At 41.1% G+C, this 25,192-nt stretch overlaps 1 protein-coding gene across 2 annotated transcripts; it reads right to left on the bottom strand.

Moving 5' to 3' along the window:
• Nucleotides 1-62: 62 nt before the first annotated feature.
• On the bottom strand, nt 63-17,270 carry samd10a (sterile alpha motif domain containing 10a). 2 transcript variants are annotated; one of them, XM_086277772.1, is made up of 7 exons: nt 16,763-17,270; nt 15,014-15,195; nt 3,656-3,824; nt 3,429-3,569; nt 3,173-3,265; nt 843-965; nt 63-428 (listed from the first exon to the last, which is right to left on the bottom strand). In XM_086277772.1, the coding sequence occupies exons 1-6, from the start codon at nt 16,773-16,775 to the stop codon at nt 868-870; spliced, it is 696 nt and encodes a 231-aa protein (XP_086133898.1). In that variant the 5' UTR covers nt 16,776-17,270; the 3' UTR covers nt 63-428; nt 843-867. The 2 variants fall into 2 exon arrangements, with proteins under 2 accessions (XP_086133898.1, XP_086133897.1); XM_086277771.1 differs by lacking the exon at nt 3,173-3,265 and having other exon boundaries at nt 16,763-17,257.
• Between the last annotated feature and the right edge of the window lie 7,922 nt (nt 17,271-25,192).

Here is a 25,192-nt window from a genome sequence, read left to right as displayed (position 1 = left end):
CTACACACCACTCAGCTCAACAGAGCCTAACGACTCACTTGCAAAAAAACGACTAAATTTTAATATTTGTATTTATTAATTTGTTTTTCTGACATTAAAAAACGTTTCAAAGAGAAGAATGAGAGGAAGAGACGGTAAGAGAGGAACAGTAAATTAATAATTAATCACAGGCGGCAATAAATTGATAAATGGATTGTCATGATGCTTTTTCATCACAGTTCATTGTCAGTCTGTAAAGATGATATCAGTTTATCGTGCAGACAGGGAATGAAAAGCTGCCAACTTCCAGTTAACAGCTTTATTCTGGAGACCACAGCTCGCTGGATGCACATATCCTACAGATCTGATTCACATTTCATGTTACGTGATTATATGTTCTCTGACTCCGGTGTTTCCATCATCCAGCTAGGATATTCTTCCAAAGGACCCTGCAAAACACAGAACGATGAACACTTTTCAGATATTTTTTTTACTTTTAATAGCAAGTTTTTTAAACTTTTTTTTTTTTACAGGTGCAATAATAAGCTTTCACCGCTCGATCTCACAGATAAGTATAGACAAAGATTTTGTGTTGGTCCCTGCTGGTTATTGGAACAATACATCACTGCTGCCACCATATTGTTCAGTGGGAGCTGGACCATGTAATCCGTACATATCCCAAACCCTCTGAATTTACAAGTGATTAAACTGTTCTGGTTAGCTATAAATGTCAGAACTGTACAAAAGGCTTATATTCTGTTGATAACTGTAATATTTCCACAACATAATTATAAAACACAATAATAACTCAATATTACAGCTCTCTGCAGATGCTTTTTCGACCAACAGGAATACTCCCATACTTGTCATGTCTTGAGTCTGTTATCTTCAGTGCTGTGGTTCATGAATGGCTTTTAACTTTATCTTTTGGGAATCTGCAGACAAAACAAGTCCATCTGAACAACACTGTGGAGGTCTGACGGTTTCTGTAGATACAAATCAGGAATATATGTCAGTTAGCTGTTACTGAGCTGTTAGTACCATGAAAAATACTTAACAGTCAGATAATTTAGGACAACTTAACACAGTAACACAAACTGTGACAAATACCATTTTGTGTCAGGATAGTCCATGCAAATTAAGTCAGTTTTAAAAACAGACTGCTTATTATGACTATTGCTTTTCTTTCACTAGAGCATAAAAGATCAGCACAAACATTTATGTTCAGTCTAAAGAGACACATGTCACAAGGCCTGATATAGCATGTGTCTAAGGGATATCATCAGAAGATACCAATTCATATCAAAATTCTCAAAATATGACAATAATTGTTTAATGTTTGTTTTTAAACCTTTCTTTTCTACAAGCTTCAGCAAGCAGAATCATGGTCTGAATGCACTGATGTGCCAAACATATTTGATTTGCCAAGAGGCTCTATAAACTATCAACTCTGTATAGGCTCCTTTTGCTAGCCAATTTCTTTTTATTTAATTATTTTTATACATGTATGGTGTAATAATGCCTGAGCCGACAGCTGGAAGTAAAGAGAATACAAAAGAAAATAGAAAAGGGGACAAACAGGAGAAAAGATAAGATCACAGGTCAAAGCACAAAGAAAGCAAAAGGACACACTGTCGCTGAAAGAGAAGAAAAACAAAAAAACAGATACACAAACAAACACACACCCATCCACGTCAAGTTTGTTTTGTCCTTTTATTACATCTACCATAGACAGCATCTGTACCGAGGCTGCAGGTCTGGAAGTGACAGAGGCACCATAATTTTAAATACAAGGAACATTCAGTTTGTTTGTTTGCTCGCTTTTTTGTAACTATGTTATCTAATTGGGTATCAACAATCATATAACTAACACTGATATTAGTACTGACTACTACATTTCTACTATCATAACATCCCTAACGCGTCTATATCTACATTAGACGACAACCAGCCGTTGGCATAAAGTAGCTTAACATAAAGACAGGAATCACCTGAAAGCAGCTAGCAAAAGAAGCACCTACCAGCACTTCTAACACATAACACTGTTTAAATGTAACACCAACAATCTGCTGTTAATTAAAAGGGTGCTGTGAGTCAAACTCTTTCTTCAGGCATCCATCCATTCCACCTAAACCCCCACAAAAACAAATAACTGGGACTTTCTATACTTTAGCTTTTACTTCCTTTTTTTAAATGGCCAAAGACTGAAAAGGCACAGCCAGCCAAGAGTTTCTGATAAGTTGTTTAACTGATTGATTTTCATTTGTTCTGCCAATCATGTACAGCTAAGATGCAACCACTTCTACTGGGCTCTCATGTTTCTAATTAGGAGAGTTTTATGAGCTGTAAGCAGCGACTTTGTGCAGGCAGAGGAAACTAATGTCTGTTGTTTAGCTTTGGGACTTCAGCCTTACTGTCTTACTTTGCTGCCTAATACAAGCATGGTAGAAAATCCTCTCTGCTATCTCTCTTAGCTCTAGTTTGAACAGAATTTTGACTAAAAATGTCACTGCATGATTTAAAGACATCGAATCTTTTCCATTAATCTTAAAGCCAAGTTACGTCAAACTCCACTGTTGGCTTATAACAACTGCTAGCATTCAATTATTTTCAATGAGAAGTCGCAGTGCTTAGTTCACAGACATGTGAACAAAAAATTGGTTTAAGAAACAAAGAAAACCACATCTTTTACTGAACCCGTGTGAAGGGCTGACCCATGCACTGCTTGCAGGCTCCATCTGGCCAGTCACCATGGGCCACCAGGTGCTCTACCCCGAGTACCCCACAGGGTGGGGCCCCCGTCACAGTGTTGCTTTGTATATTAAAACCACAGTAGTCTCATCTGAATAAAGTGAATGGGAATACATAGAAAACAGACCCGCTTATTGTGTAAGTGTTGTTTGTTTACATTGCTGTTCTCATATTTACATCACAGAGAGCCATAACACTTCCCTGACCCCAGACAGATGCAGGGCTGGTGGCGGTGGACACACAGCAGAATGCCTCCCATGTGAAAAGCCCCTTTGTTTTGGAACTACACCCACCAACATTTTTCCAACGTTATTCAACCAAGAAGTGAAATGTATCCTTGGCACAGATACGCATAATTACAGCAGCAGGTTTTACAAGGACAGGAGAAAACAGAGTGGAGAAATCTCACACAAGCATAGAGAGCATGCAAGTTTTAACTTGCCTGCCTGCCTGCCTGGGTTTGAACCTGGACCCTCCTGCTGTGGGACGGCAGCACAAACTATGGAGCCATCGTCAATATTTTTTTTCCAGCTATCTTCATCATAAAACATGTAATTTTAGTGCTAAGCTAAACCACTGCTAGCTAAAGATTAATTTTTAATTGACAGGAATAGGAGTCAGAAATTTTAATGTGAAAAATGTCAAACTGTGTCTTCAAAGTCAAGGACTGGGAAGACTGAAAACACACACACTCTCACCTCTGCTGAGCAGCTGCAGGTTGCGTCCCTCCTCCTGCACCTGGAGCTGCAGCACTTGTTGCAGCAGCTCCTGTCGAAGTGTCTCCTGCACTAAACCCATGCGCTCCAGCTTCTCCCCATTCAGGCGCAGTAACGCTCGGCCTTTAAGGTGATGACAAAGTAATTTTTTACAATTAAACTGTAATTCATGAATTCACTAGTGGAACTGTTTTTCTACTATCTCAGACCTGTGATGGCGTGGTGGGAGAACGCTTCCACATAGGTCAGGTAGTTGTGTGGACAGTGTTTCTTCAGCCACTTGCACACATCTTGTTGAGACCAAAGAACAACAGGACGGATCAGGCTGGGCTGTGTTGGGCTTGTGTGATATATCCCATAATTGTCACTGGAGCGGTACTGTAGATAAGAAGGCAGACAGGAAAACATACAGATAAATGGAGAGGGTTAGTGATATAAGGGGACATTTAATGCTTTTTTTCCCCTTATGTCTGTCATATGTGTACCATTGGAGTAGAGGACATTCACATCAAACTTGGGTAAAGCTGCACATATTGAGGTCAGAGTATGTGCAAATTAATAATAATAATAATAATGGATTGCATTTATATAGCGCTTTTCAAGGAACCTAAAGCGCTCTACAATTCCACTATTCATTCACTCTCACATTCACACACTGGTGGAGGCAGCTACAGTTGTAGCCTCAGCTGCCCTGGGGCAGACTGACAGAAGCGAGGGTGCCATATCGCGCCATCGGCCCCTCTGGCCAACACCAGTAGGTGGCAGGTGAAGTGTCTTGCCCAAAGACACAACAACCAAGACAGACAGAGCTGGGGATCGAACCAGCAACCTTCCGGTTCACAACCCCCTGAGCCATGGTGAGTGAAACCAAAATCTCAGGTTTAAAATGGCACTAAATACACAACTTCAGAAAGTTTTTCTACTCTTGGATCCAAATGATGTCAAACAGAGTGCATATACCTAATATTGTTATTACCAGGACACACACTGGCTTTGAGCACAGAAAACCATCCACCACCTTTTAAAATCATGTGTTTCTGAGGGGCAGCCAATCAGAACAGGGGCAGGTAGCTGAAGTAGCTTAACAGAAGAAGAACACAGAGGCTACAGCAATGCTCAGTCTTAGATAAAAAAGGATTATTTTGAACTTTAAATCTTGAAATCTACAGGCACCAACCACAGAAGACGTAGCTGTAGCTCAGGCGGTAGAGCAGGTCATAGGTTAATTGGCAGGATGGTGGTTTGATCCCTGGCTGCTCCACTCTGCATGCCAAATATCCCTAGGAAAGATACTAACCCCAAGTTTTTCTCTGATGAATGTGTGTGATTGATAGACAGAAAGCACTCAAGCACAGAAAAAAAGTGTTTGCGTGGGTGAATCAGGCTCCTTGGTTTGCAGCCATCTCCCTTGTTGCTGTGTTTAAAAATGCCAGGTTGATTCTTGTGAAGGAGTTTAACCTGGTACGAGGTACTGCCATCAAATGCAAAACCCCCAAAATGGACTTGAATCAAGCTGAGCATGTGCTAGTGAAAAAGAGGCTTAAGGAGATTTTTCAAATAGAGAGATACTAAGATAAGTAAACAGACAGCATTTTTCAGAGGTGAGATCTGTTCAATGACTCAAAGTCCTTTGCACTATTACTACACCAATGTAAAGAGCTTGGAAATATAAGCAACTGAACTTCTTCAAGTCTCTTGAAGACATTTCCCCTCTTATCCGAGAAGCTTCCTCAGTTCAACTGAAAAGGTAAAATGTCTTCAAGAAACATAACAAAGTGCAGTTGCTTTTCTTTCCACGCTCCATAGTTGACAATGACCTGGATGCCTGAGAACCTACACAGATATACTACTACACTACTTCCACTTCTTTGGGTTCAGTATTTAGATCTAAGACATGCCAACAGGAGGAGCCAGGGATTGAGTTAGTGAATCATCCTTCAATTAGCTGAAGGCCAGTTCTACCTCCCTTGTGCACACTAGAGACTTGTATCCCTTAATTTATCTTTTAAAAAAGAAAGTCTTAAACTTCACACTAACATGTTCACACAGGGGACATACTGTACTGATGTGCTTTGTGCTGAGATAGATAACCTACCACAGGCATATCTCTCATTAACTGCCAAAGATATTCAGTTATCGGTGGCATTTGACTGCTAGGAGATGTCTCCCATGAAAATATATCCAGAGGAACGGCACAAAATTCAGACTCCATTTAAAACCTGAATGAACCTTAAAGCTCTTTTAATCTTTTCGCCTGCTGTTGCCGCTGTGCATCCATACAACCCACATCTATCATGCGCTGTGTACAAATCTGCACACTGTCTTTTATTCGCTGTACATAACATGTGCACACAGCCAATTAAGTGAGCATCTGCTGGGAGGATTATAAGATGAATATTGAGTATCACATTTCATTTCACATGCCTTATATACATCAAAAGATGACAAGTTTGGGCCTCTACAGGGCTAGAACATGTTTCAGCCTCATTAAAGAACACAGGGGCGATCGTTGCCATATGTATAGGCAGTGTAGGCACATCTGTGTAGCTGTGAAGTTCCCTAGAAGAGTGGCGAACAAGCAGCAGCAACAGCAGCAGAAAAAGCACACAAAGACATGCATGTAGGCCAGTGTCATGTTGAGATTCAGCTCTTTTATCTTATAGATGTACAGGATGCAAAACTGGAGTTGTAATCAAGCTGCGCCTTTGATCAGCCAATCACTTTTTAAAAATGTAGCAAGTTCAGCAGTTCATTTGCAAGATAAAAAATATCACATCTGGCTGATGTGCAAGAGTCAGTGGAGCAAATGTTTTGCAGGAGGGTCTGCCTGATATGTCAGGATGCAGTGGTGTTAAAAACATTCTTATTCTCAAAATAGAACCAAAAATGGTGAGTTTGATATATTTTTTTAAGCATGTTCATCACTTCACCAACAATTTTTTGATCCATAGGATGTCAGTAATGATTCATTTCATTAAAATATAATATTAGTAATAATATGAATAATAGCAAGAAGAATGAAAGTATTCAACTCCTTTTTTTTCTTTTTAGCCATCAGAATTACTGTCTGAAGGCCAAGAAAGATGCCCAACGGATTTACTTTACCAAGTGGATCATCACGGCCTTGCCGTAGTGGTCCATTTGATTGACCTTTATTATTATTTATTTATTTATGTATTTTTATTTTCAGTTGTTACAGACGGGACAGTATTCCACTCCTGCATGAATCACAGACTCTGGAGATTTTCCATAACACAATGGTGATCTGCACTAAAAATCGAAGTAACTAAAAAAGAAGTAGTTTGCTTGCTTTTGGTTTTAACACCGGAGTGTAGTGCAATCATACAGATACTGAAAGTATATCAACAATATCCATCCATTCTCCTCCTTATCAGGAAGCCAGAGTACACATGCAAACACAGAGAAAACATGCAAACTACACTCGGCCAGATGGAGGATTTGAACTCAGGACCTTCAGTAGTGCTAACCACCACACCACCATGCCACCCTGCTTATTTTTAAGTCTCCTTTATTGTGATCAGCAATTAATTTGTGATGAAATATACAAATGCCTTTGACCTGTTCACAAAACTGATACATAATATTTATTTTTGAGGAGAATGAATGACATTGGGCTTCGAGCTGTGAGCTGAAACAAACAAAACATTAATGTTTTGCGAGACGTTTTTAATCAATAATCACTTTTGGGTTGTTTAATGTAATCTAATATATAATGTTACACAATTTTTAAAGACATAGAGGAGTTTTAACTGTGCACGATGTCCTGTGTGGTTTACTCGCACACAGGGCGACATTTACAGTCTTTCTGTCACGACATTGTAGTCCTCAGTGTGAGCCTCACCTGGTGAGAGTTTTCAGATTATGGTAATTATGGTTTTTAGCTGGAATATGCTCTTCACCAACAATAAATAAGAAGCCAGTTATTCTGTTTGTTTTTGTATTTGGCATAGCTGAACACTCAATAGAGGATTTGGGGTTTGGAGCCGAGTGCACTCAGTTTGTTTTCCCCCCCTGTGTAAATTTTGTTTAACACAAAGAACAATAATTTGTCTTGAAGTTTTCACACAATAAATCAAGCAGCTAATGATATTAAACTTTTATTTCTCCAAAAACATGCCATGCTGATCAAGAAAGTGACCTATTCTGCTTCACTTCAGAGTGTTTACTGCTTTCTGATTACAGTTTTGTCTCACTGGGAGGTTTACTGCCGAGTCTTTTTGTGAACGGGCATGTCGGACGTGATGTGCATCATTTTCACTGACATGCTGCAGATACTGTTGCTGTGGCAATGCAGTTAATGGGGATCTAAATAACAAAGAAAGACACATTCAGAGTTTGAATCAAGTATTTTTCTGGCTCTGACTGACTTCTAATGCACCATGAATACTTTTATGGTGAGCTTTTATCTTTAGACTTCCTTCTCACCCTCTGGATTTCCTTTCATCACTTCCATTTATGCAGCAAACAGTTTTTCCTAACTTCACACCCTACCGTTGTAAAAACCTGAGCCCTCATGTTTGGCTTGTATATGAATAAATGTGGTTGGAGTGATCGCACAAAGGATTTCTACTTATTGGTATTTTTTAAACATTGTTTGATTAGGAGTGAACATTTCCCTTAATTCATTAAAAATAAAATGAGTCAGATGTCCTTCAATATGCAAAACAATCCCCCCAAATCCCAAAAAGCTCCATTTCTAATTTGGCTGCAGGTTATGATTTTTCATTATTAATTGTTTTGTGAATAAAACGACTGTTTGCCCAGTAAAATGTCAGAATATGTGAAAATTGACCACAGTCATGTAAAGTAGGAGTTGTAAAACTTTTTGAGGCCAGAGATCCCTTAGAGGCAGAACAAGAACCATCGCAAAATCCTAGCAATGATTTAGTTGGATAAGGGTCACTTGAGGACTAATTTAAATACACTCACTGACCACTCTGTTAGGTATGCATCTTCAACTGCTCGTTAATGCAGATATCTAATCAGCCAATCACATGGCAGCAACTTGACCTCAACGACCTGCTGAAATTCCAACTTAAAGCATGACGTGGCTGTTGGTGCCAGACAGGCTGGTCTGAATATTTCAGGTCAGAGGAGAATGCCCAAACTGCTTCAGAGAACCAGTCGTTAAAACCAAGGTTTGCAGATGAGCATCTCTGAATGCACAACATCTTGAAAGCACATATGCTACAGCAGCAGAAGACCACACCAGGTACCACTCCTGTCAGCTAAGAACTGCAGCTGACAGGTTTAAATAGGTGAGTTTTGATACCTACGTATTGTTACTGACCATCCCCATCCCTTTACAATATACCCATCTTCCGATGGGTATAACGCACCATGTCACAAAGCTCAAATAATCTCAAATGCTTTCATGAGCATGAGTTCATTCTACTCAGATGACCTCCGCAGTCACCAGATCTCAATCCAATAGAGCACTTTTGGGATGTGGTGCAGCAGCAGATTCACATCATTGATGTACAGCTGACATATCTGCAGCAGCTGTGTGATGCTATCACGTCAATATGGACCAAAAGTTATGTATTTATATGTATAGCTATGTATATTTTCATATTATTTATATTCTAAATTGTGTTTTAAGCTCTGGTTTCTTATTGTTTAATTTTTAGTGTAGTGAAGCCTTTATTGCAGTAGTAGTTTAATATTTTAAAACCTCAAATATGGGCCTATTTCTCATGGGCAAAACTTAAGAAGTATATCTCAGTAAACACATGCACCAAAGCCTCTTCTCGCTGGTTCTATTAATAAATCTAAACAGGTTGAGGAATACTAACTCTAAAGACCTTTTATTAAGGCATATTAAGCGCACGCATTGAGCGTTTAGAATCAGAAGTTAATATATAGTTTATATTCTCACTAAAAATTCTCACTAACCCACACACATAAATTATGAAGTCATTACCAAAAACATTCCAAATAATTTTCCTTTCAGCGGTTACTATATGTATTTTGCTGCTCTGAGTCCACAGCTGTGAAGTATAAAAACACTATAGAGACCATAATGAGTGTTTGGATGCCTGTGAGAGGTGGCAGAGATGCATACTGACAGAGTGAATACGAGAACAGCATGCCAAAAAAAAAGTAAGTGGAAAAACTTAACAATGGAGGAAGTGAAAATACTGTAAACACATTACAATGCAGCACAGACACACAACACCGATTAAGTTCATGTGCGTCGAGACAAAAATAAACAGACCACTACTTTATGTGCATCCAAGAGGATTGAAGCAAAGACATAATGCATTGCATACAACTATGTTATCAGCCCAGCCCAGTTCTATGTTTGCAGCTTTAGCTTCAGCTTGTAACAGCCTTTTAAAGAGCCTTTCATGGGGTGAAGACAAAGGCATGGGCTCTCTGACTTGTAACCAAGAGCTTTAAATGAGGCCAGCTTACAGTATAAATGGATTGTCTCTGCTGCCCAAACTGGCTGTGTGAAGAGACAATGCTGTATCAGATAACAAAAAACTATTAATTTATACCGGAACAGAATGACTAGTGGAAGTAGATATGAGGACGTTTTCACGCGAGAAGATCTATAGAAATGGCTAACTGTTTATTATCCTGAAACAACAGGCACAGGCTGGATACTATCAGGCAGTTAGGATCAAAATAAATTCAACTTTTCTCTGCTCTCAGTCAACAAGCACAGTGGTGGTGCAGCATAGTGTGAGCATAGGAAGACCTGTGCTATTTAAAGCTAAAAGGCTGTTAGAGCTCACCAACCCGCTGGGGAGAGGGCAACTTTCATTCTCTACTAACAAAGTGTCCATTTACAACAATAGATGATGACCGGCTGCATTTGTCAGACTATGAGGTTTTTTTTATATTTCAGACTTTTCCGTGGAGAAATCTGAGAGGAGAGCTGCCAAACGGCAGCAGGGGTTTTTGCATGTGCTCATATATTGCTAATGCAACAAACACAGCAGTTTCTTGTATGAGCAGTGCAACTTTTTCATATCTGCATGCAAGAAGTCAGTGGAATGGAAAATAAAAAATAAAACCAGAAACACATAACACCACTAATTTCTTGATATCGCCATTGGTGCAGTTTACATAAATCACAGTAGTTATTTTTAGTGAAATACAACAGTGCTTAATAGCCATGGAAACTGAATGGCTATAAATGGTTATTATACTGACAAGTTATGTAGATGTGGATTACCCTCAATTTATTAAACATATTGATGCATTAGTAATTTGAAAAATCTCCCAGGCACAGGCACTGGCTCAGGTCCAGGAATTATGTCTTTTAGTAAATATCAAACAGTGTGTATGATGTGCAGAAAACAACCAGCAGAGAGTACACACTCCAGCGTGTTCACTGCAAGGCGAGGACATGACGTTGTAAACAAGTTTAAGTATCTTGGACTCAAAATGAACTCTATTTAACCTTTAAAAGTCCTTCTACTAAGTTATCTAACATCATAAAATGCAACGTTAAAAGATTTTGCTACCTGGCCACTAACAGGTGGAACAACACTTTATTCAGTGCAAACATATTTCAAAAAAGCCACTAAAAGCTTTGATTTTCAAAAAAGTAATTTTCATTTCATCCTGGTAGCATCAAATAACAACAACAATATTTTGATCTTAGTGGATTTTTAAAAATGTATATGCTTAAAAACATAGGTGACTGTGAAGTAGCTCATGTCAGTAAAAAGAACTAAATATTTCCATTGCTTATTAATTGTAATAAAGCAGAATTCCTACTTTTAATCCACATTTCAAACAGCACATTGTGGCAAACCAGTTCTATAGTCGTTTTTAACTTTGGATGATGCAGGACTTGGATTATTCTTTTGACTTTGTGTGTCTTTGTGTGCTTTTGAATGCAAGCTACCCAGGGGATGCGGATCTAAATTAATCCAGCATAATTACTTAAATAAACGATCTTATATTTTCCTGCTAATGTTCATTAACATGCACTGTCTCTGTTACATAAACATATAAAGTAAGGCTTTCTGTCATGAATCGCTGTGCGGCAGGCAGGAGTTGGACCCAAAATGCAGGACTCAGGAGGAGTCCTGCATTCAGCCCCCCGGAGACAGGAGGCTGAACGGGCCCCTCGGACCCTCCAGCGGAGACAGGAGGCTGAACGGGCCCCTCGGACCCTCCAGCTGACGAGGCGTGAGGCTGGACGGGACCCTCGGACCCTTCAGCGGAGACAGGAGGCTGAACGGGCCCCTCGGACCCTCCAGCTGACGAGGCGCGAGGCTGGACGGGCCCCTCGGACCCTCCAGCGGAGACAGGAGGCTGGACGGGCCCCTCGGACCCTCCAGCGGAGACAGGAGGCTGAACGGGCCCCTCGGACCCTCCAGCGGAGACAGGTGGCTGAACGGGCCCCTCGGACCCTCGGACCCTCCAGCGGAGACAGGAGGCTGGACGGGCCCCTCGGACCCTCCAGCAGAGACAGGAGGCTGAACGGGCCCCTCGGACCCTCCAGCAGAGACAGGTGGCTGAACGGGCCCCTCGGACCCTCCAGCGGAGACGGGCGGCTGAACGGGCCCCTCGGACCCTCCAGCGGAGATGAGGAGGTGCTGGCTGGGCTCACTGGAACCCCCAGCGGACGAGGTAGATGGCGACACGGGAGCCGCGGAGTGCTGGATGAGCTCATCCGAGCTTCCAGCAGGAGCCGATGTAGAGCCAGAGAGAATTGGGACCCCGGGCTCAACGTTAAGCTGGCTAGAAAACTGCACTGCTACGGGGAACTGGGCCAAAGGTTCAGGTGCGAGCTGAGCTGCTGGACACACGGGGACCTGAGCTGCTGGACACACGGGGACCTGAGCTGCTGGACACACGGGGACCTGAGCTGCTAACGGTGGAGAAGTAAATGACTGCACAGGGGACTGAACTGATGTCTGTAGTAACGGTGGTGGTGAGAGTGGAGTAGGTGGTGGAGTTAATGACTTCACAGGGGAATGAACTAGAGGTAGTGACGGTTGTGGTGCTGGTGGTTGAGTGGGTGACTGTGCTAAAGGAGGCTGCACTGGGGACACTGGAGACTGCACTGGGGAAAGCAGGGCTGCAGGAGGCTGCACTGGGGACACTGGAGACTGCACTGGGGACACTGGAGACTGCACTGGGGACACTGGAGACTGCACTGGGGAAAGCAGAGCTGCAGGAGACTGCGCTAGAGACTGCAGTGATGGTTGTAGTGGAGGTGTGACGGGTGGAGGAGTGGCTGAAGTGGCTGCGGGTCGGGCGGCTAGTGGCTCAGCTACAGAGCATATTAACGGCAGGGCTATGGGTTGAATGTCTGACTGAGTAGCAGCCTGAATGGCTGGGTGTAGTGATGGTGGTGGTGGAAGGGAAACAGGTGGTAGTGTGGATGACGGAACTAAGGGCGACTGAGTGGCAGACCGAACTGATGACTGAAGCGATGGTAGAGGTGAAAATGGAGCGTGTGGTGGAGTTAATGGCTGTGCTAGCGGGGACACAGGAGACGCAGCTTGTAGCTGGGCAGCTAAGAGAGCTTCAGGAGGCTGGGCAGCTGATAAACTGTTCACATTACCGTCCGTAGCACAAAACACAGCCCCTGAACGAATAGTTCCACGGTTCGACACAAAAAAAGAGTCCTTACTCACCACAGCCGGCGATGTACAAGTCTGAATGTCCGGCTGTGGGGTGGCGCGCTGGCGGCGTGGTCGTCGTTTCTTTTTAGATGATGGCTCTGACGGGCCGAGCGGCTCCACATCCGGCCCTTCAGGCAGGTGGGCAGTAGCAGCTGGGGGATGAAGGTGGAGCTCATTTTGGATTAAATCCTGTTCGAGTGGGTGGAGCGCACTGAGTAGCCAGGGAAGACCAGAGATTAAACGCTGTAGTTTGGTTTCCACAGCACAGCGAAATTCCTTCCCCTCATGTTCGAGCCACAGATGCAGGAGTCTTTCCACGGAGTAGATTATGTCCAGACGCAGTTCTTCTGGTGGGTTGAGTGCTGCTGGGTCCATATCTGGTGACGTCGTACTGTCATGAATCGCTGTGCGGCAGGCGGGAGTTGGACCCAAAATGCAGGACTCACAGACTCGAGGGAATGAACTCAAAACACAGCTTTATTTGCCGGTAGAACAAACATACAAACTAAACTAAACTGGGAAGCCACAAACTAAGAACTCACAGCGAGACACAGGGAGATCCACACACAGCATGAGGGACGACGTCACGCCGAACAGAGGGAGACGCAGACAGAAATACACAGAGGGTTAACGAGGAAAGTGGGAACACACGGGGAATACAGGTGACACTGATAATCATAACGAGTCAGGGCGGGGTGAACTGAACATGACATGTACGGGCGTGAGAGTCACAAAGTAAACAGGAAGTGCACAGAGGTTCAGACAGGAGGAGAGAGAGCACGGGGAAAACACAGACATAACGGGCTGGGGAAACATGAAACAACCACAAAGGGAGACGAGGGCTCATAAATACACAGGGCACACAGGGGGGAGAGAGAGAGCACGGGGAGAACTTGGACATAATGGGCAGGGGAAACATGGAATAAAACATAAGGAGAGACGAGGGCTCACAGATACACAGAGGGGCACACAGGGGGTAAAAGCCATGAAGGGAAAACACTTAGGGAACAACACAACAGGGCAACTCAGAAAACATGGCCTAAATAAGGAACAAAATACAAACATACAAGAAAACTAAGAACACTGGGCCAACATGGCCCAGGACCATGACACTTTCATATTGGTCTTCTCTGAGTCCTTGTGGATGTTACATGTTATTACAACACCTGTAAGTCATCCACGGTGCGTTGAGGTGGTTATCTCCATGTAGTGAACTGTGTTACAAAAATCAATGCATTTGGAATGAGATACAGAGAGAAGTGTATATATCCACACACATTTATTTTGATGCCTTCAACACAGATCAGCAAAGCCACTGGGACAAATAGGATTGTAACATCATAGACATAGTGTATGGCCTACAAGAAGCTCTACATCTATGTCCAGATAGAGTCTGTTTATTTGGCTAAAGGTGCTTAAATGCTTGATTTTCTGACTGGCCCTCTTGTTTACATTTCACCACAGTCACATCTGTGACCATTAGTTTAAGCAGTCATGCCTGCAACCAGCTAATCATGCCCAGATAGGTGGCCGTGTTTTCAGATAGGCATATACAGTAGTTCACGTGAAAAACTTTAGTCGGAAACTTGTCATTATTTTTCTCTGCAGTATCAGAAAAACCTCTAAAATGAGTGAAAGAGTAAAGGTTTCAATGTCTGACCTGAGAAACTATCGGCACAGGACCTTTCTCCTTTTCTTTGATTAGGTTTGCATTCTTACATTTCTTGTTAATTTTTTTAGCAATTAAATTAATCTTTAACATATTAGAATTCCAAAGTAAATATATATGGTTTTCCTAACTCTGGATTTGTGGCAAACATCATCAAGCTTAATTAGGCAGAAAGAAACATATCACCCTGAGCTGCAAGAATAAAGAAAACCTAAGGGGATTATGACAACATGCACCAGGTGCGCTTTTCGACATGCTGAAGTCATGTAGGTGCTCAGTACCTGCAGGGCCTCGGTCCCCGGCTGCTGTAGCAGCTTCACTGTTCTGCCTCCCGCTGTTTTCTGTCCACGGCCGTCATGCCAGGTCAGGTTCCCACCTGTCCGTCGACTCAGCTGGTGCTTAAAGTCCTCAGGCAGAGCCCTGTACTCCACAGCTGGCCTGCAGAAACTGAAACTGGATGCAGCTGGAGAGATAAAGGGAGGGGGTATAATGATTAGACAGGCAGACCTGCTGACAGTGTAAAAACAGCATGGGACTACTTCCCTACTCCCTTGCTCTGCATGACTTGGAAACAAAAGGCAGGATTGAAACCATATGGATAACCTGCCATTCAGGAATGGTCTCCTTAGCAAATTTCTGCAAATCTGCTCTACTGACACAAACCAGGCTTGAGTTAGTTATCTGAGCCTTGATAAAATCGTAGATGAATCCTGGAAGTCAGCGTTCAGGTACCACAATTACTTTGTGAAAAGCTTGTAGAGTTGTGAGACATGCCACTTTCTCATCATTAGGATGAGGCCTGCAGGCAGATATCCAAACTGACTCAACAGCAGGTGGCTTCCCAACATCCAGTAATTAAAGAGTGTGCAACTACAGTAAACACGCTGTTACTGGCACAGATTCTGGCAGAAAGCCACGGGTCATTACACATTCATGTGCCAGATTGGAAGGATTTTCTTACCACGTTTGAAGCTCCGTGTGCAGCTTGTGTTTGCGTGTGCGCTAATGTGCATTTTCAATATCTTAAGTTGACTAAGAGAATTTGAAAAGAGGACAGAACGAGAGAGGCTGTCAGGGGGAAACGAGGTTTTGAGGAGATGAAAGAGTGCCTTCGTTTCTCCTGCTTTGTGCTTCTCTTTTCTGTCATTCACCATCTCCCACCGAGAGCGGAGCCATTCTGCGTCCTGCAATCATCAAGGCAAACCAGCACTATCAGGTTATTACGAATAAAACTTGGTGTGCGATTTTTGGTTTCTTTGAGGTTTTACTCGAGGCATGTACGAACCCTCCTTCAGAGTGTTACTCACCCAGGCTGCCGCTGTAAACACAAATGTGCCCCTTTCATGGATGTAGTATGCATAATTAAGACTATTTGTCAGAGCCTTTTCCCTTCAAATGGAGAAAAAAAACCCTTCTCTTTAAAAAGTGCCAGTACTGGAAAGGAAACACTTTCATGATCAAAATCCTTACTAAACAAATTATGAAGTATCTGGCCTGCCTGCAATATCTTTAATCCTGTATTTTGGATGAATATAGTTAAATTAAAGCTCTTATTTGGGGTATTTAAAATTTTGACTTGGCACACATCTTTACCTATCAGAAATATGCACATCAGGACTTCAGAAGCTGGGAGTAAATTCAATTAAGAGCAAGCCAAGGCAGAAAAGTGACCACAGCAACAGATGATGGTGGCGATGCTGGATGCGCTGTCCATTTCAGCACCGTGTCACTGACCATCAGCGACCCCCTTCTGTTCCTTTCTTATGCATAATATTCTTATAATGTCTGAATGCATGTATATGACAGAGTCTGTTTTTAATAGGTTTAATGTGGCAGCGTTTAGCTGCACTTTATTTCAGAGAGCTCTTTCCAGCTGAGGCCACTTACGTAACAGATAAACTGGTTTAGCAAGTAATGAGTTAAAGTAATGGAATCAGCGTGCTTTAGATTTCGGCGGAATGTGAGTCGGACTATTTAGAAAAGAGTTACTGATTATTATTATTAATAATATTGAAGTGTAACCTTCCTACCGTCTACAGCCATGATGTTTTCTCGGAGACAGCCTAGTGGAAGTCTCCCATCTTCTCCGGTGACCGACACACGGGCTGCGGGTCCAGCTCTTCCCCTCTGTGTGCGCTCCGCTCACCGACAAAAGTTTCACTGAGGTCTGGCAGGAGCAGCGACGCTCCACATCCTCTGACCTGAGCTGCTGGGCTAAGTGGGAATTTAAAAAAATAAACAAACAACCACGTCTTAAAACCAGCTCACGTCGTCCTCAGTGTCACTGGCTGCTGCTGTCTGTGAAGCCGAAGTTGCAGAAGACTGGACAAGAATGTCCCCGAGCAGCTGGCTGACTGGTTCCGCGGGCTCAGGCGGGCGCGAGCATGTGCGCGCGCGTGCGTATTTGTGTGTGGTTTTCGTCCATGTCGTGAGAATCAGATGCGCGGCTTTTTCTCAAGAGCATGCATGAGCACAGCGAGCTCAAAGTGCAGCCCCGGGCCCTGTAATTAACGCAGCCAGTGGAGACTCTGAAAAACAGCCGGATGAAAAGGCTTCTCATAGCTGCAGCATCCACCATAAGGAATTCCCCTTTGCCTTTTCTTAAAGAAAGGGAGCTCTGTGCGCGCCCGTGGGCACTGCGCCCTCCCTGTGATGGACCCTCTATGTCGGGTCTGTGCAGGAGAGCTGCAGGACGGTGACTGTTCCTGCTCACACCTGCCCTTGCACTCACTTTATTGGCCACATTTGGCCGCAGAGTAAAAGAGAGACCTCCGTAGGAGCAAAAGAGCACAAAACTTTAAGCATCCAACATAACTCAAAATACAATCAAAGCCATGGAAAAGACTATCTGTCTTTCTTTCTTATTTCTCTCACTCAAAACAAAAGGAATACGAACAAGATTCAACAGTGTGGTCTGTACAGACATGACAGCATCACTCTTGTTACACCATCACCAGCCTGAAGACTGACAGAAGGCAGAGTTGCTCCTTGCTTTCATGCTGTTTACACCAGCCATTTGAATATCGAACAACAGAAAAAATACACCATAGAAAAAACCCAGATTACTGCTGCTCACTGGATATTTTTCTCTTTTTTAGATTAGTACCTGAGTGGGATGCTTGTGTTTGAAAATCTCAATACATCCTAATTTCTGAAATATTCAGACCAACCTGTTCGTCAGTAACAACATGCTTCATTCAAAATCACTTAAATGACCTTTCGTTTTCATTCTGATGCTCAGTATGAACTTCAGCAGGTCATATTGGCCTGAACACATTGAGTTACTGCCATGTGATTAGTTCATGATCATTCAGTCACAAAAAAGAGAGAGAAAAAAAAAAGAAAGTTCAGGTGAGAGAGCCCACAGAAGAGGCGTCATTAACCACAATCAGAAACAGCAGGGTGGAGGTGGGTTGCAAAGTAGCAACCATAGGCCGTCTAAAGCACCTTAACCAGTGCATGCTGTGTGAGATTTGCAGATAGGATGTGTAGAAGTGTTCCAGCTTAGCCATCATCTCATATAGGCTGGCACTGAGATCAACCTATCAGCCAAAATTGCAGATGAACCTGCCTCTGTGACCTGCCCAAGAGAAAACAAAAAGCCGTACCAAAAGCACCTTTAAACATATTCGTGACCCTCCTGAATCCCTTCACAAAATGAATGCACACATGTTGATTTCTCTTTAATGTATGCACATGCTGAGGATAGATGATACAACAGCACAAAGGTTCACTTACTCTAAATTTAAGTGCACGAAAAATCTTTTATTTTGTATTTTTAACTCATCCCTCTTAATGTTAAAGACTGTAAAATATCACATTCTCATCAGGGTTTGGTTAATAATTGTGTTTAGCCTCCCTGTTGTTTGAGGATATGATGTTTGGGTTAGTTGTCAGAGTTTTAGTTTTCATCTTATCTTTTGTTTTAGTTTGCGTCTTTTATCAATGTTAATGGTATTAGTGTTTCCCTAAAGTGTCATGTCTGTGTTAATCTCTTTAGTTTTTCTTCCCAGTTTTACTTTGAAGGTTTGTTTTCTTTTATGTCCTGTGTCAGTTTTGTTTTTTTCCAGTTCTAATTGTTTTCACCTCCTTCACTTCTCTCCTGCTTCATTCAAGTATTTATAGTCCTTTGTCCTTTTATAGGTGTTGTGTTGTTTGTGTTGCCTTGCTGCCTTCCAGGTGAAATTCCCTGGTGTTTTTGGTCCCCATTGTTCTTTTTGCGTCTAGCTGTTTTGGATTTATGTTTTGGACTTTGACGTGCCCTTCAGTATTAAAAACTTGTTTTTTGTATAAACTCTGCCTTTTGCATCCTACACTTTGGGTCTTCTTCACCTCCACAATCACCACAGAGCCACCAAGCTGTGACACAATCAGTCCATCAATCAATCAATCAATCAATCAACCAACCAATCAATCAATCATCCATCCATCCATCCATCCATCCACCAATGCATCCATTTTATTTCATATTCTAACCTCAACTCAATGTATTGCAGTTCCAGACTGTGGTGTTTTCTCATAAAATATTTACATAACCCCCCAAAAGGAACTAAAAACATGAGGATAAAGTGAATCTTCTTATGCTCTGCCTTACTAGAGCTTCAGGAGATAGCTGAGGGATTGCCCCCGAAGGTCTCGACTAGAATTTCTTTTGGTTCTCATTTGTATATTTATAAATATTTCATGCTTTTATATCAGGCTGCTCTGGTTTTATAACGGTTTGGCTGAACTCTACAGAACATCAGGAAACAACCCACTCAAATCATGACACTGTACTCATTTGACAGCACAAACAAATACAAATGAGTGCTATCAACTTACAAAAGCACAGATTAAACTGAGTTTTTTTTTTAAATCCTCTATCATAAAACATGATTGTCCTGCTGTTTCAGTGCTGTAGGTGTGTTAATGAAAGCAGATTAGAGAGATCAAGGTAGCACAGGGGTGTCCATGGTGCTTGATCAGTGAAATATATACCAGGTATTTATCACTGGATAATCTGCATAATTAATTAACTTTAAAAAGATCAGATAATATGGCATTTTTAACCTCAAAATGTTTCAAAAAGGAGAAAAAATGGGAAAATGTGACAGAAATAATAAAGAAAATCTAATCCTAGAATCTGCACACATAAAAACAAATCATTTGAGTAAGTAAAAAACTAAATAATGAAAGAAATATTGATTCCACAACAAAAAATGTGTCCTCATTAAAAAATCGAGAACAGAGACATATTTTTAGTCTGGTTTAAAAGGAGAATGTTGAGCAGATGTAAGTTTGTGGAGAATTCAGACAATCAAGGAGTGCTCCATGAGCTGGTTTTGAATTCTACAGCAAGCAGACAATTAAATGATGACCCAACTGATCTCTAGACTTATATTTTTAAAGTAAAAGATGCTGTAACACAGTCATTTCCTAACTTTGGGGATAAATAAAGTGCTTTGTCTTATTGTTGTTCTAAAGATTTGGATTCTGTACTTTTACTCCATGTGTCTTACACATTATCAAACACCATTTCAATTCAATTTTACTTATATTGCACCAAAATTTGAAAGCAGAGATCTCAAGTAATATTAATATATATATAATGACAAAAGTTGGATGGACACATAAAATATGCTACAATTCTTTCTACCTGAGATTAAATTCAAAGAATGTCTTTAAAATAAAAATAAAGTTTGACATTTTGGATTTTGAGAACAAAGTTTACTCTCTTTATAGAGAGAGTGATTTCACTGCCTCCATCTCACTCTATCACAATCCCTTACCATATCCTCTTTCATTACATCCATGAATCTTTTCTGTTCTTCTTCGTTGCCTCCTGCCTGACAGCTCCATATTCAGCATTCTTTGTCCAGTATATCCTCTATCCCTCCTCTGTGACTGTGTCTCCAAAATGCTAAATCTGAGCTGTCTGATGTACTCATCCTGGTCACTCCAAGTTGAAACCATAACATCTTAAACTGTGCCTCTTCCAGCTCTGCCTCCATCAACACCTCAAAGTGTCAAAATATTGTAGTGATGTTAATGAGTTAAGTCCTGCATGGACAAAAACAAATTCTCAGTTAATGCTGTCAGTTTTTATAAGGTCATGTGATATTAATTAGGACTATTATCAGGAGACTTCTTATTCATGTTTGGTAGTTTAATCAGTATGTCTTTTTTTAATCCGTGGTTTTTATTTGACAGAGATTCTTAAAGAGCTCAAAGGTCTAATCCATTGAATGCATGTGTTGGTGCAGAGAGCTTTCATTTCCCAATTATAGCTTCCAAAAAACGGTAGCCGTGTAGAAGGCTTTCTTCTCTGATATGTAGTGAAGTAGGGGTATTAGACTGTAAAATCTGATAAGCTGGCTTTGCTTAAAACATTATGCAAACTCGTTGCCTGAGAAAATAAGTAACATCAGCTTAAAAGGGGTGATTTATAATAATGTGTTTACTTTGAGCATGCAGTATTGGAGAAGGATAAGTCATATAAAGTTTTTATGGTACAACAAAGCAATGAATCTCTTTAATATTATGTTAAATGCATTCTATACAACCTCAGTTTAGCATTTTTTTTATTAGACAGGAAAAAAGAAAGCTGGTCTTCTTCACATTTAAACACAAACCCTGAACATGAACATTGACTGCGAGTCACCGGTTGCTACTAATATAAAATGTTGTTGCACAAGAATTAAGGACTAAACAATGCATGACTGAAATAATGATCAACTCTATTAAAGATTTAAAGTCAAACATTAACAGCTGCATGTGCAGAAGTGTTCTAGACTGAGAAAATGCGCTTTAAACATGTATATTATGGCATTATTGTGACATCGTAGAGCGTCATATTAAAAAAATTAAAGTATGTTGTACAGCTCTCTACATTCTCTTTCAGATGCTTTATTACTCCATATGTTTCTTTTTTCAAGTTCAACTGTGACCTTGGGTGCTAACAATAAAGGTCTAGGTCAAATGTTTAACCAGCCTAGGTATTTATGCCTTTATGCCGAAGGTCTCTTTCTGTTAAATGGAAACTTTTTTCCTTCGCCCTTCATTGGGGTTCTGTCTATACTATTCCAGGGTCTTTCTATTATATTATAAAGCACCATAAAGTGCTTTGAAAAGCTGCACTGTAAAAGTAATTAAAGGGCACCAAGCAACCCAGCTAAAATGAATTTAACATTTTGAAACTCCCTTGCTTATTCAGTCAGTCAGTAAGTCTGACAGAGACACGTTGTAAGATAAGATAAGATAAGATAAGATAAGATAAGATAAGATAAGATAACTCTTTATTGTCATTGCACAGTCATACATAGTACAGTAGTACAATGAAATTGGAAAAACTGTCCTACGTCGGCACTACATATAACACAACACGACACGATATGACACATCATAACGTAACAAACAACACAACACAGTATATTAACTTAGTATAAAAAAGAAGAATAAGTGTATGTGTATTGCACACTGTTATTATTGCACATTAATTATTATTGCACCTTGTTATAAATATAAATATTATTGTTATCGTTTTAAACATTGTTACCTCCCCCTAAAAAGTCCAGGGAGGTATCCAGTCAGGTCAGCTATTTACATTGATCAGGGCTATTGCCCTGTTGTAAAAGCTGTCCTTGAGTCTATTTGTTCGGGACCTCAGCAGCCTGAACCTCCTGCCAGACGGCAGCAGCTTAAACACCCGGTGCTTTACTTGGTGAGTTTAACAGGTGCAGCCAGCACCCGTCACGTAGTTTCCACAGTTTCTGGTCTTTAAGCTAAGTTGCAATTTTTAATCATTGCCAAAATAAAATTTTAACAGTGTTTCTTTAAAGGCAGGTGTGTCAAACACAAGGCCCGGCTCCAGAATCGACTGATCAAGGTCTCTACACTGGGAATAAAATTTTTGTTTGGCAGCTTTTCCTATTGATGAAGAGCTCTCCCAATGCTAGTAATACTAGCAAAGTACTTAAGTGATAAATAAACAATTATATGACACAACATTTCCCATTTTTTCACCACCTACAATAAAAATGTCTATTTTCTTTTACAATGCGTAGTTCATATGTAGTTAAACTTTCTTAGAATGATGGATTGGAGAGCTTCTTTGGTATGGCACACTTAAGATCAAAGTGAGGTGTGTACTGTGCATGTGGCCCACAATGTAAAATGAGTTTAACATCTATTCTTTAAGGCATGGCAAAAGACATACAAGCATTTCACGTTGCATATCAAAACTGAGGATGGTTGCTTAAGGACCCAGAGGTCCCTTCAGTATATAGGGCCCTTTATTCCTAGCTACACAGTTGTTCACAGTGACAGCTGCTCACAGTGATAACACGCTCTCTCTGGGTTTATTAGAATCAAAAGATGCCAAGGATGTATGTAAGGAGGAGCCCCCTGCTGTTTTGTTTGCTGTTGCATCATGTGGTTGATGTTTATTTGAAATGATTGCACGCTAGATGACAACATCTGCCAGACATCCTCCCACTATCAACACAGTGTTCTTCAAATTCACTGCTGATGATCGCTGCCTGGCCTGATTTTTCAAAACCCCGGTCCAAAGGAATGGCATTGTAATTTATCTAGACTATAAAACCCAGCTGACTGGTTTGAGTTTAATTGGCAGGGTGTGGACATGAGTCGTTTCTGCAAAATCTTCTGAGGAAACAGAATGCAGCATCAGTGCTCCTTTTAAACTTTAAGCATTGGCACATTTGGCCTGGTTAGAGCTCTAAAAGATGAAAGGAACTGTTTGAATTAATAGTTTCCACAGGAGAGAACATCAAAGAGCCTCAAATATTAATAATAGACATTTGAGGCTTACACTCAGCAGCCCGGCTTTGTTTTAATGTTTGACTGAGGAATTAGATTTTTTGGTCAGTCCAAAAAAAAAAAAAACCACCCAAAAAACCCCACTGGGCTCAGTTTGTTTAAATAAATATCAGACTGTAACAGTAAGAGATGCAGCCAGAGCCAAAGTTTCTTGTATTGTGATCATATTCCAAAATTTTTTTATCAGTTGATTGCAAAAACAGAAAATTAGAAGAAAAAGGGAGACACTGGAGTGAGGTGTAGTTAACACAAGGGGGCAGTCTTAGTTTGATAACAGTGAGACATTGTGCGTAGGTTGATTTTGTGAAACATGGGACAGGATTATATGAAATGTGCAATGTGAACAACACAACACACAGCAGAAATCCAACTGAGGCCACAAAATACTTAATTACCATCATTATTATTAAATTATTCACATTGTTTAGTCTACATCAAAATGGACTGATTCTACTGACTTTAGCTCCATGTTTTTATTCATGGACTCTACTAAAGTTACTCTGCGTGATCCACATTTAAAAATAGTTGGAAAATGAACCCTTTTTATCCCACTCATCTCTGGAACTGCTTCTCATTAAAACCTGTTTTCTTCTGATTGGCTGTCCTTCACAAACACAAGGTCTGGACTTCTGGTAGGTGGGACTTCTGTGCTCACAGTCAGACCTGTATGTCTGAGATGATCATACTGTGGATATTCACACTCTTTGAGATTCAAAAGTAGACAAAAACGGTCTGAAATTGAGCATTTAGAGCAGTTTGATGGACTCACAGGGATCACTCACACATACACTGACCTCTTTAGTCAGTTTGCATGTTTTCCTCGTGTTTGCATGGGTTCTCCCCAGGCACTCAGGCTTCCTTCGACAGTTCAAAGACAGTTAGTTGGAAACAATAAATTGCCCATAGGTGTGGATGTCCGAGTGAATGTGAGTGTGAATGGTTGTCTCTGTCTCTGTGTTAGCCCTGCGACAGACTGGCGACCTGTCCAGGGTTGCCCTAAGACAGCTGGGATAGGCTCCAGCGCCCCCCACGACCCTGAAAAGGATAAGCAGAACCGAATGGTTGGATGGATGGATGTGTCACATTATATAGAATGAAAAAAATCATAATGGCTCCCGTTTAAAACTATCTAAAGCATTCAAATAAATTAAAAATAGCTGAAAATTGACTTATCAGCTGTTTGTCTTTGAAATATCATTAATCTGTAAAATCCAGCATGTTAATACAAAATAAATGACACTTTTTGCCCATCTTTCTTCTGCGTGTTGCTTTTCTAATCTGTTGAGAAGGATTGCAAAATAATACGGTTTTTTTTCAGTCAATCTGTTGAATAAATTTTCGATCAACAATCCAAATACATTCTTAACCTTAGCGAGACTGAAATCATCAGAAATTTGCTGATCAGTGGGTTAAATTTCTGTCAACAAGCTAACATCAGTTAACCCACTAATGCCTTTAGCTCTAGGGCTAAGAGACAATAATGGAAGAGATGGCATCTCTTCTGTTTGAATCAAATCAACGAGGAAATCTGCAGAGTGCTAAAGGATCCCCAAAGGCCGTCCAAACAGGCATTTAATTATCCAGCTGTCTATATGTGAGTCTGTAAATATAATGAAAATATACACCGTGGAAAGAATCCAGGA

Source organism: Aulonocara sp. 'chitande type north' Nkhata Bay, linkage group LG20 (genome assembly GCF_057382095.1).
Source record: "Aulonocara sp. 'chitande type north' Nkhata Bay isolate Kocher_YH1m ecotype deep benthic linkage group LG20, A_spYH_male_GT1.1, whole genome shotgun sequence".
NCBI lineage: Eukaryota > Metazoa > Chordata > Actinopteri > Cichliformes > Cichlidae > Aulonocara > Aulonocara sp. 'chitande type north' Nkhata Bay.
Note: the sequence above shows the minus strand (reverse complement) of the source record. Positions and strands in the feature narration are given on the sequence as shown.

Bases quoted from the DNA above. Each gene is read 5' to 3' on its own strand.
- samd10a (XM_086277772.1), bottom strand. The intron at 3,570-3,655 runs GTCTGAGATAGT...ATCACCTTAAAG, and splicing joins CTCCCACCACGCCATCACAG to GCCGAGCGTTACTGCGCCTG. The intron at 3,266-3,428 runs GTGAGAGTGTGT...TTTATGATGAAG, and splicing joins CCTGCAGCTGCTCAGCAGAG to ATAGCTGGAAAAAAAATATT.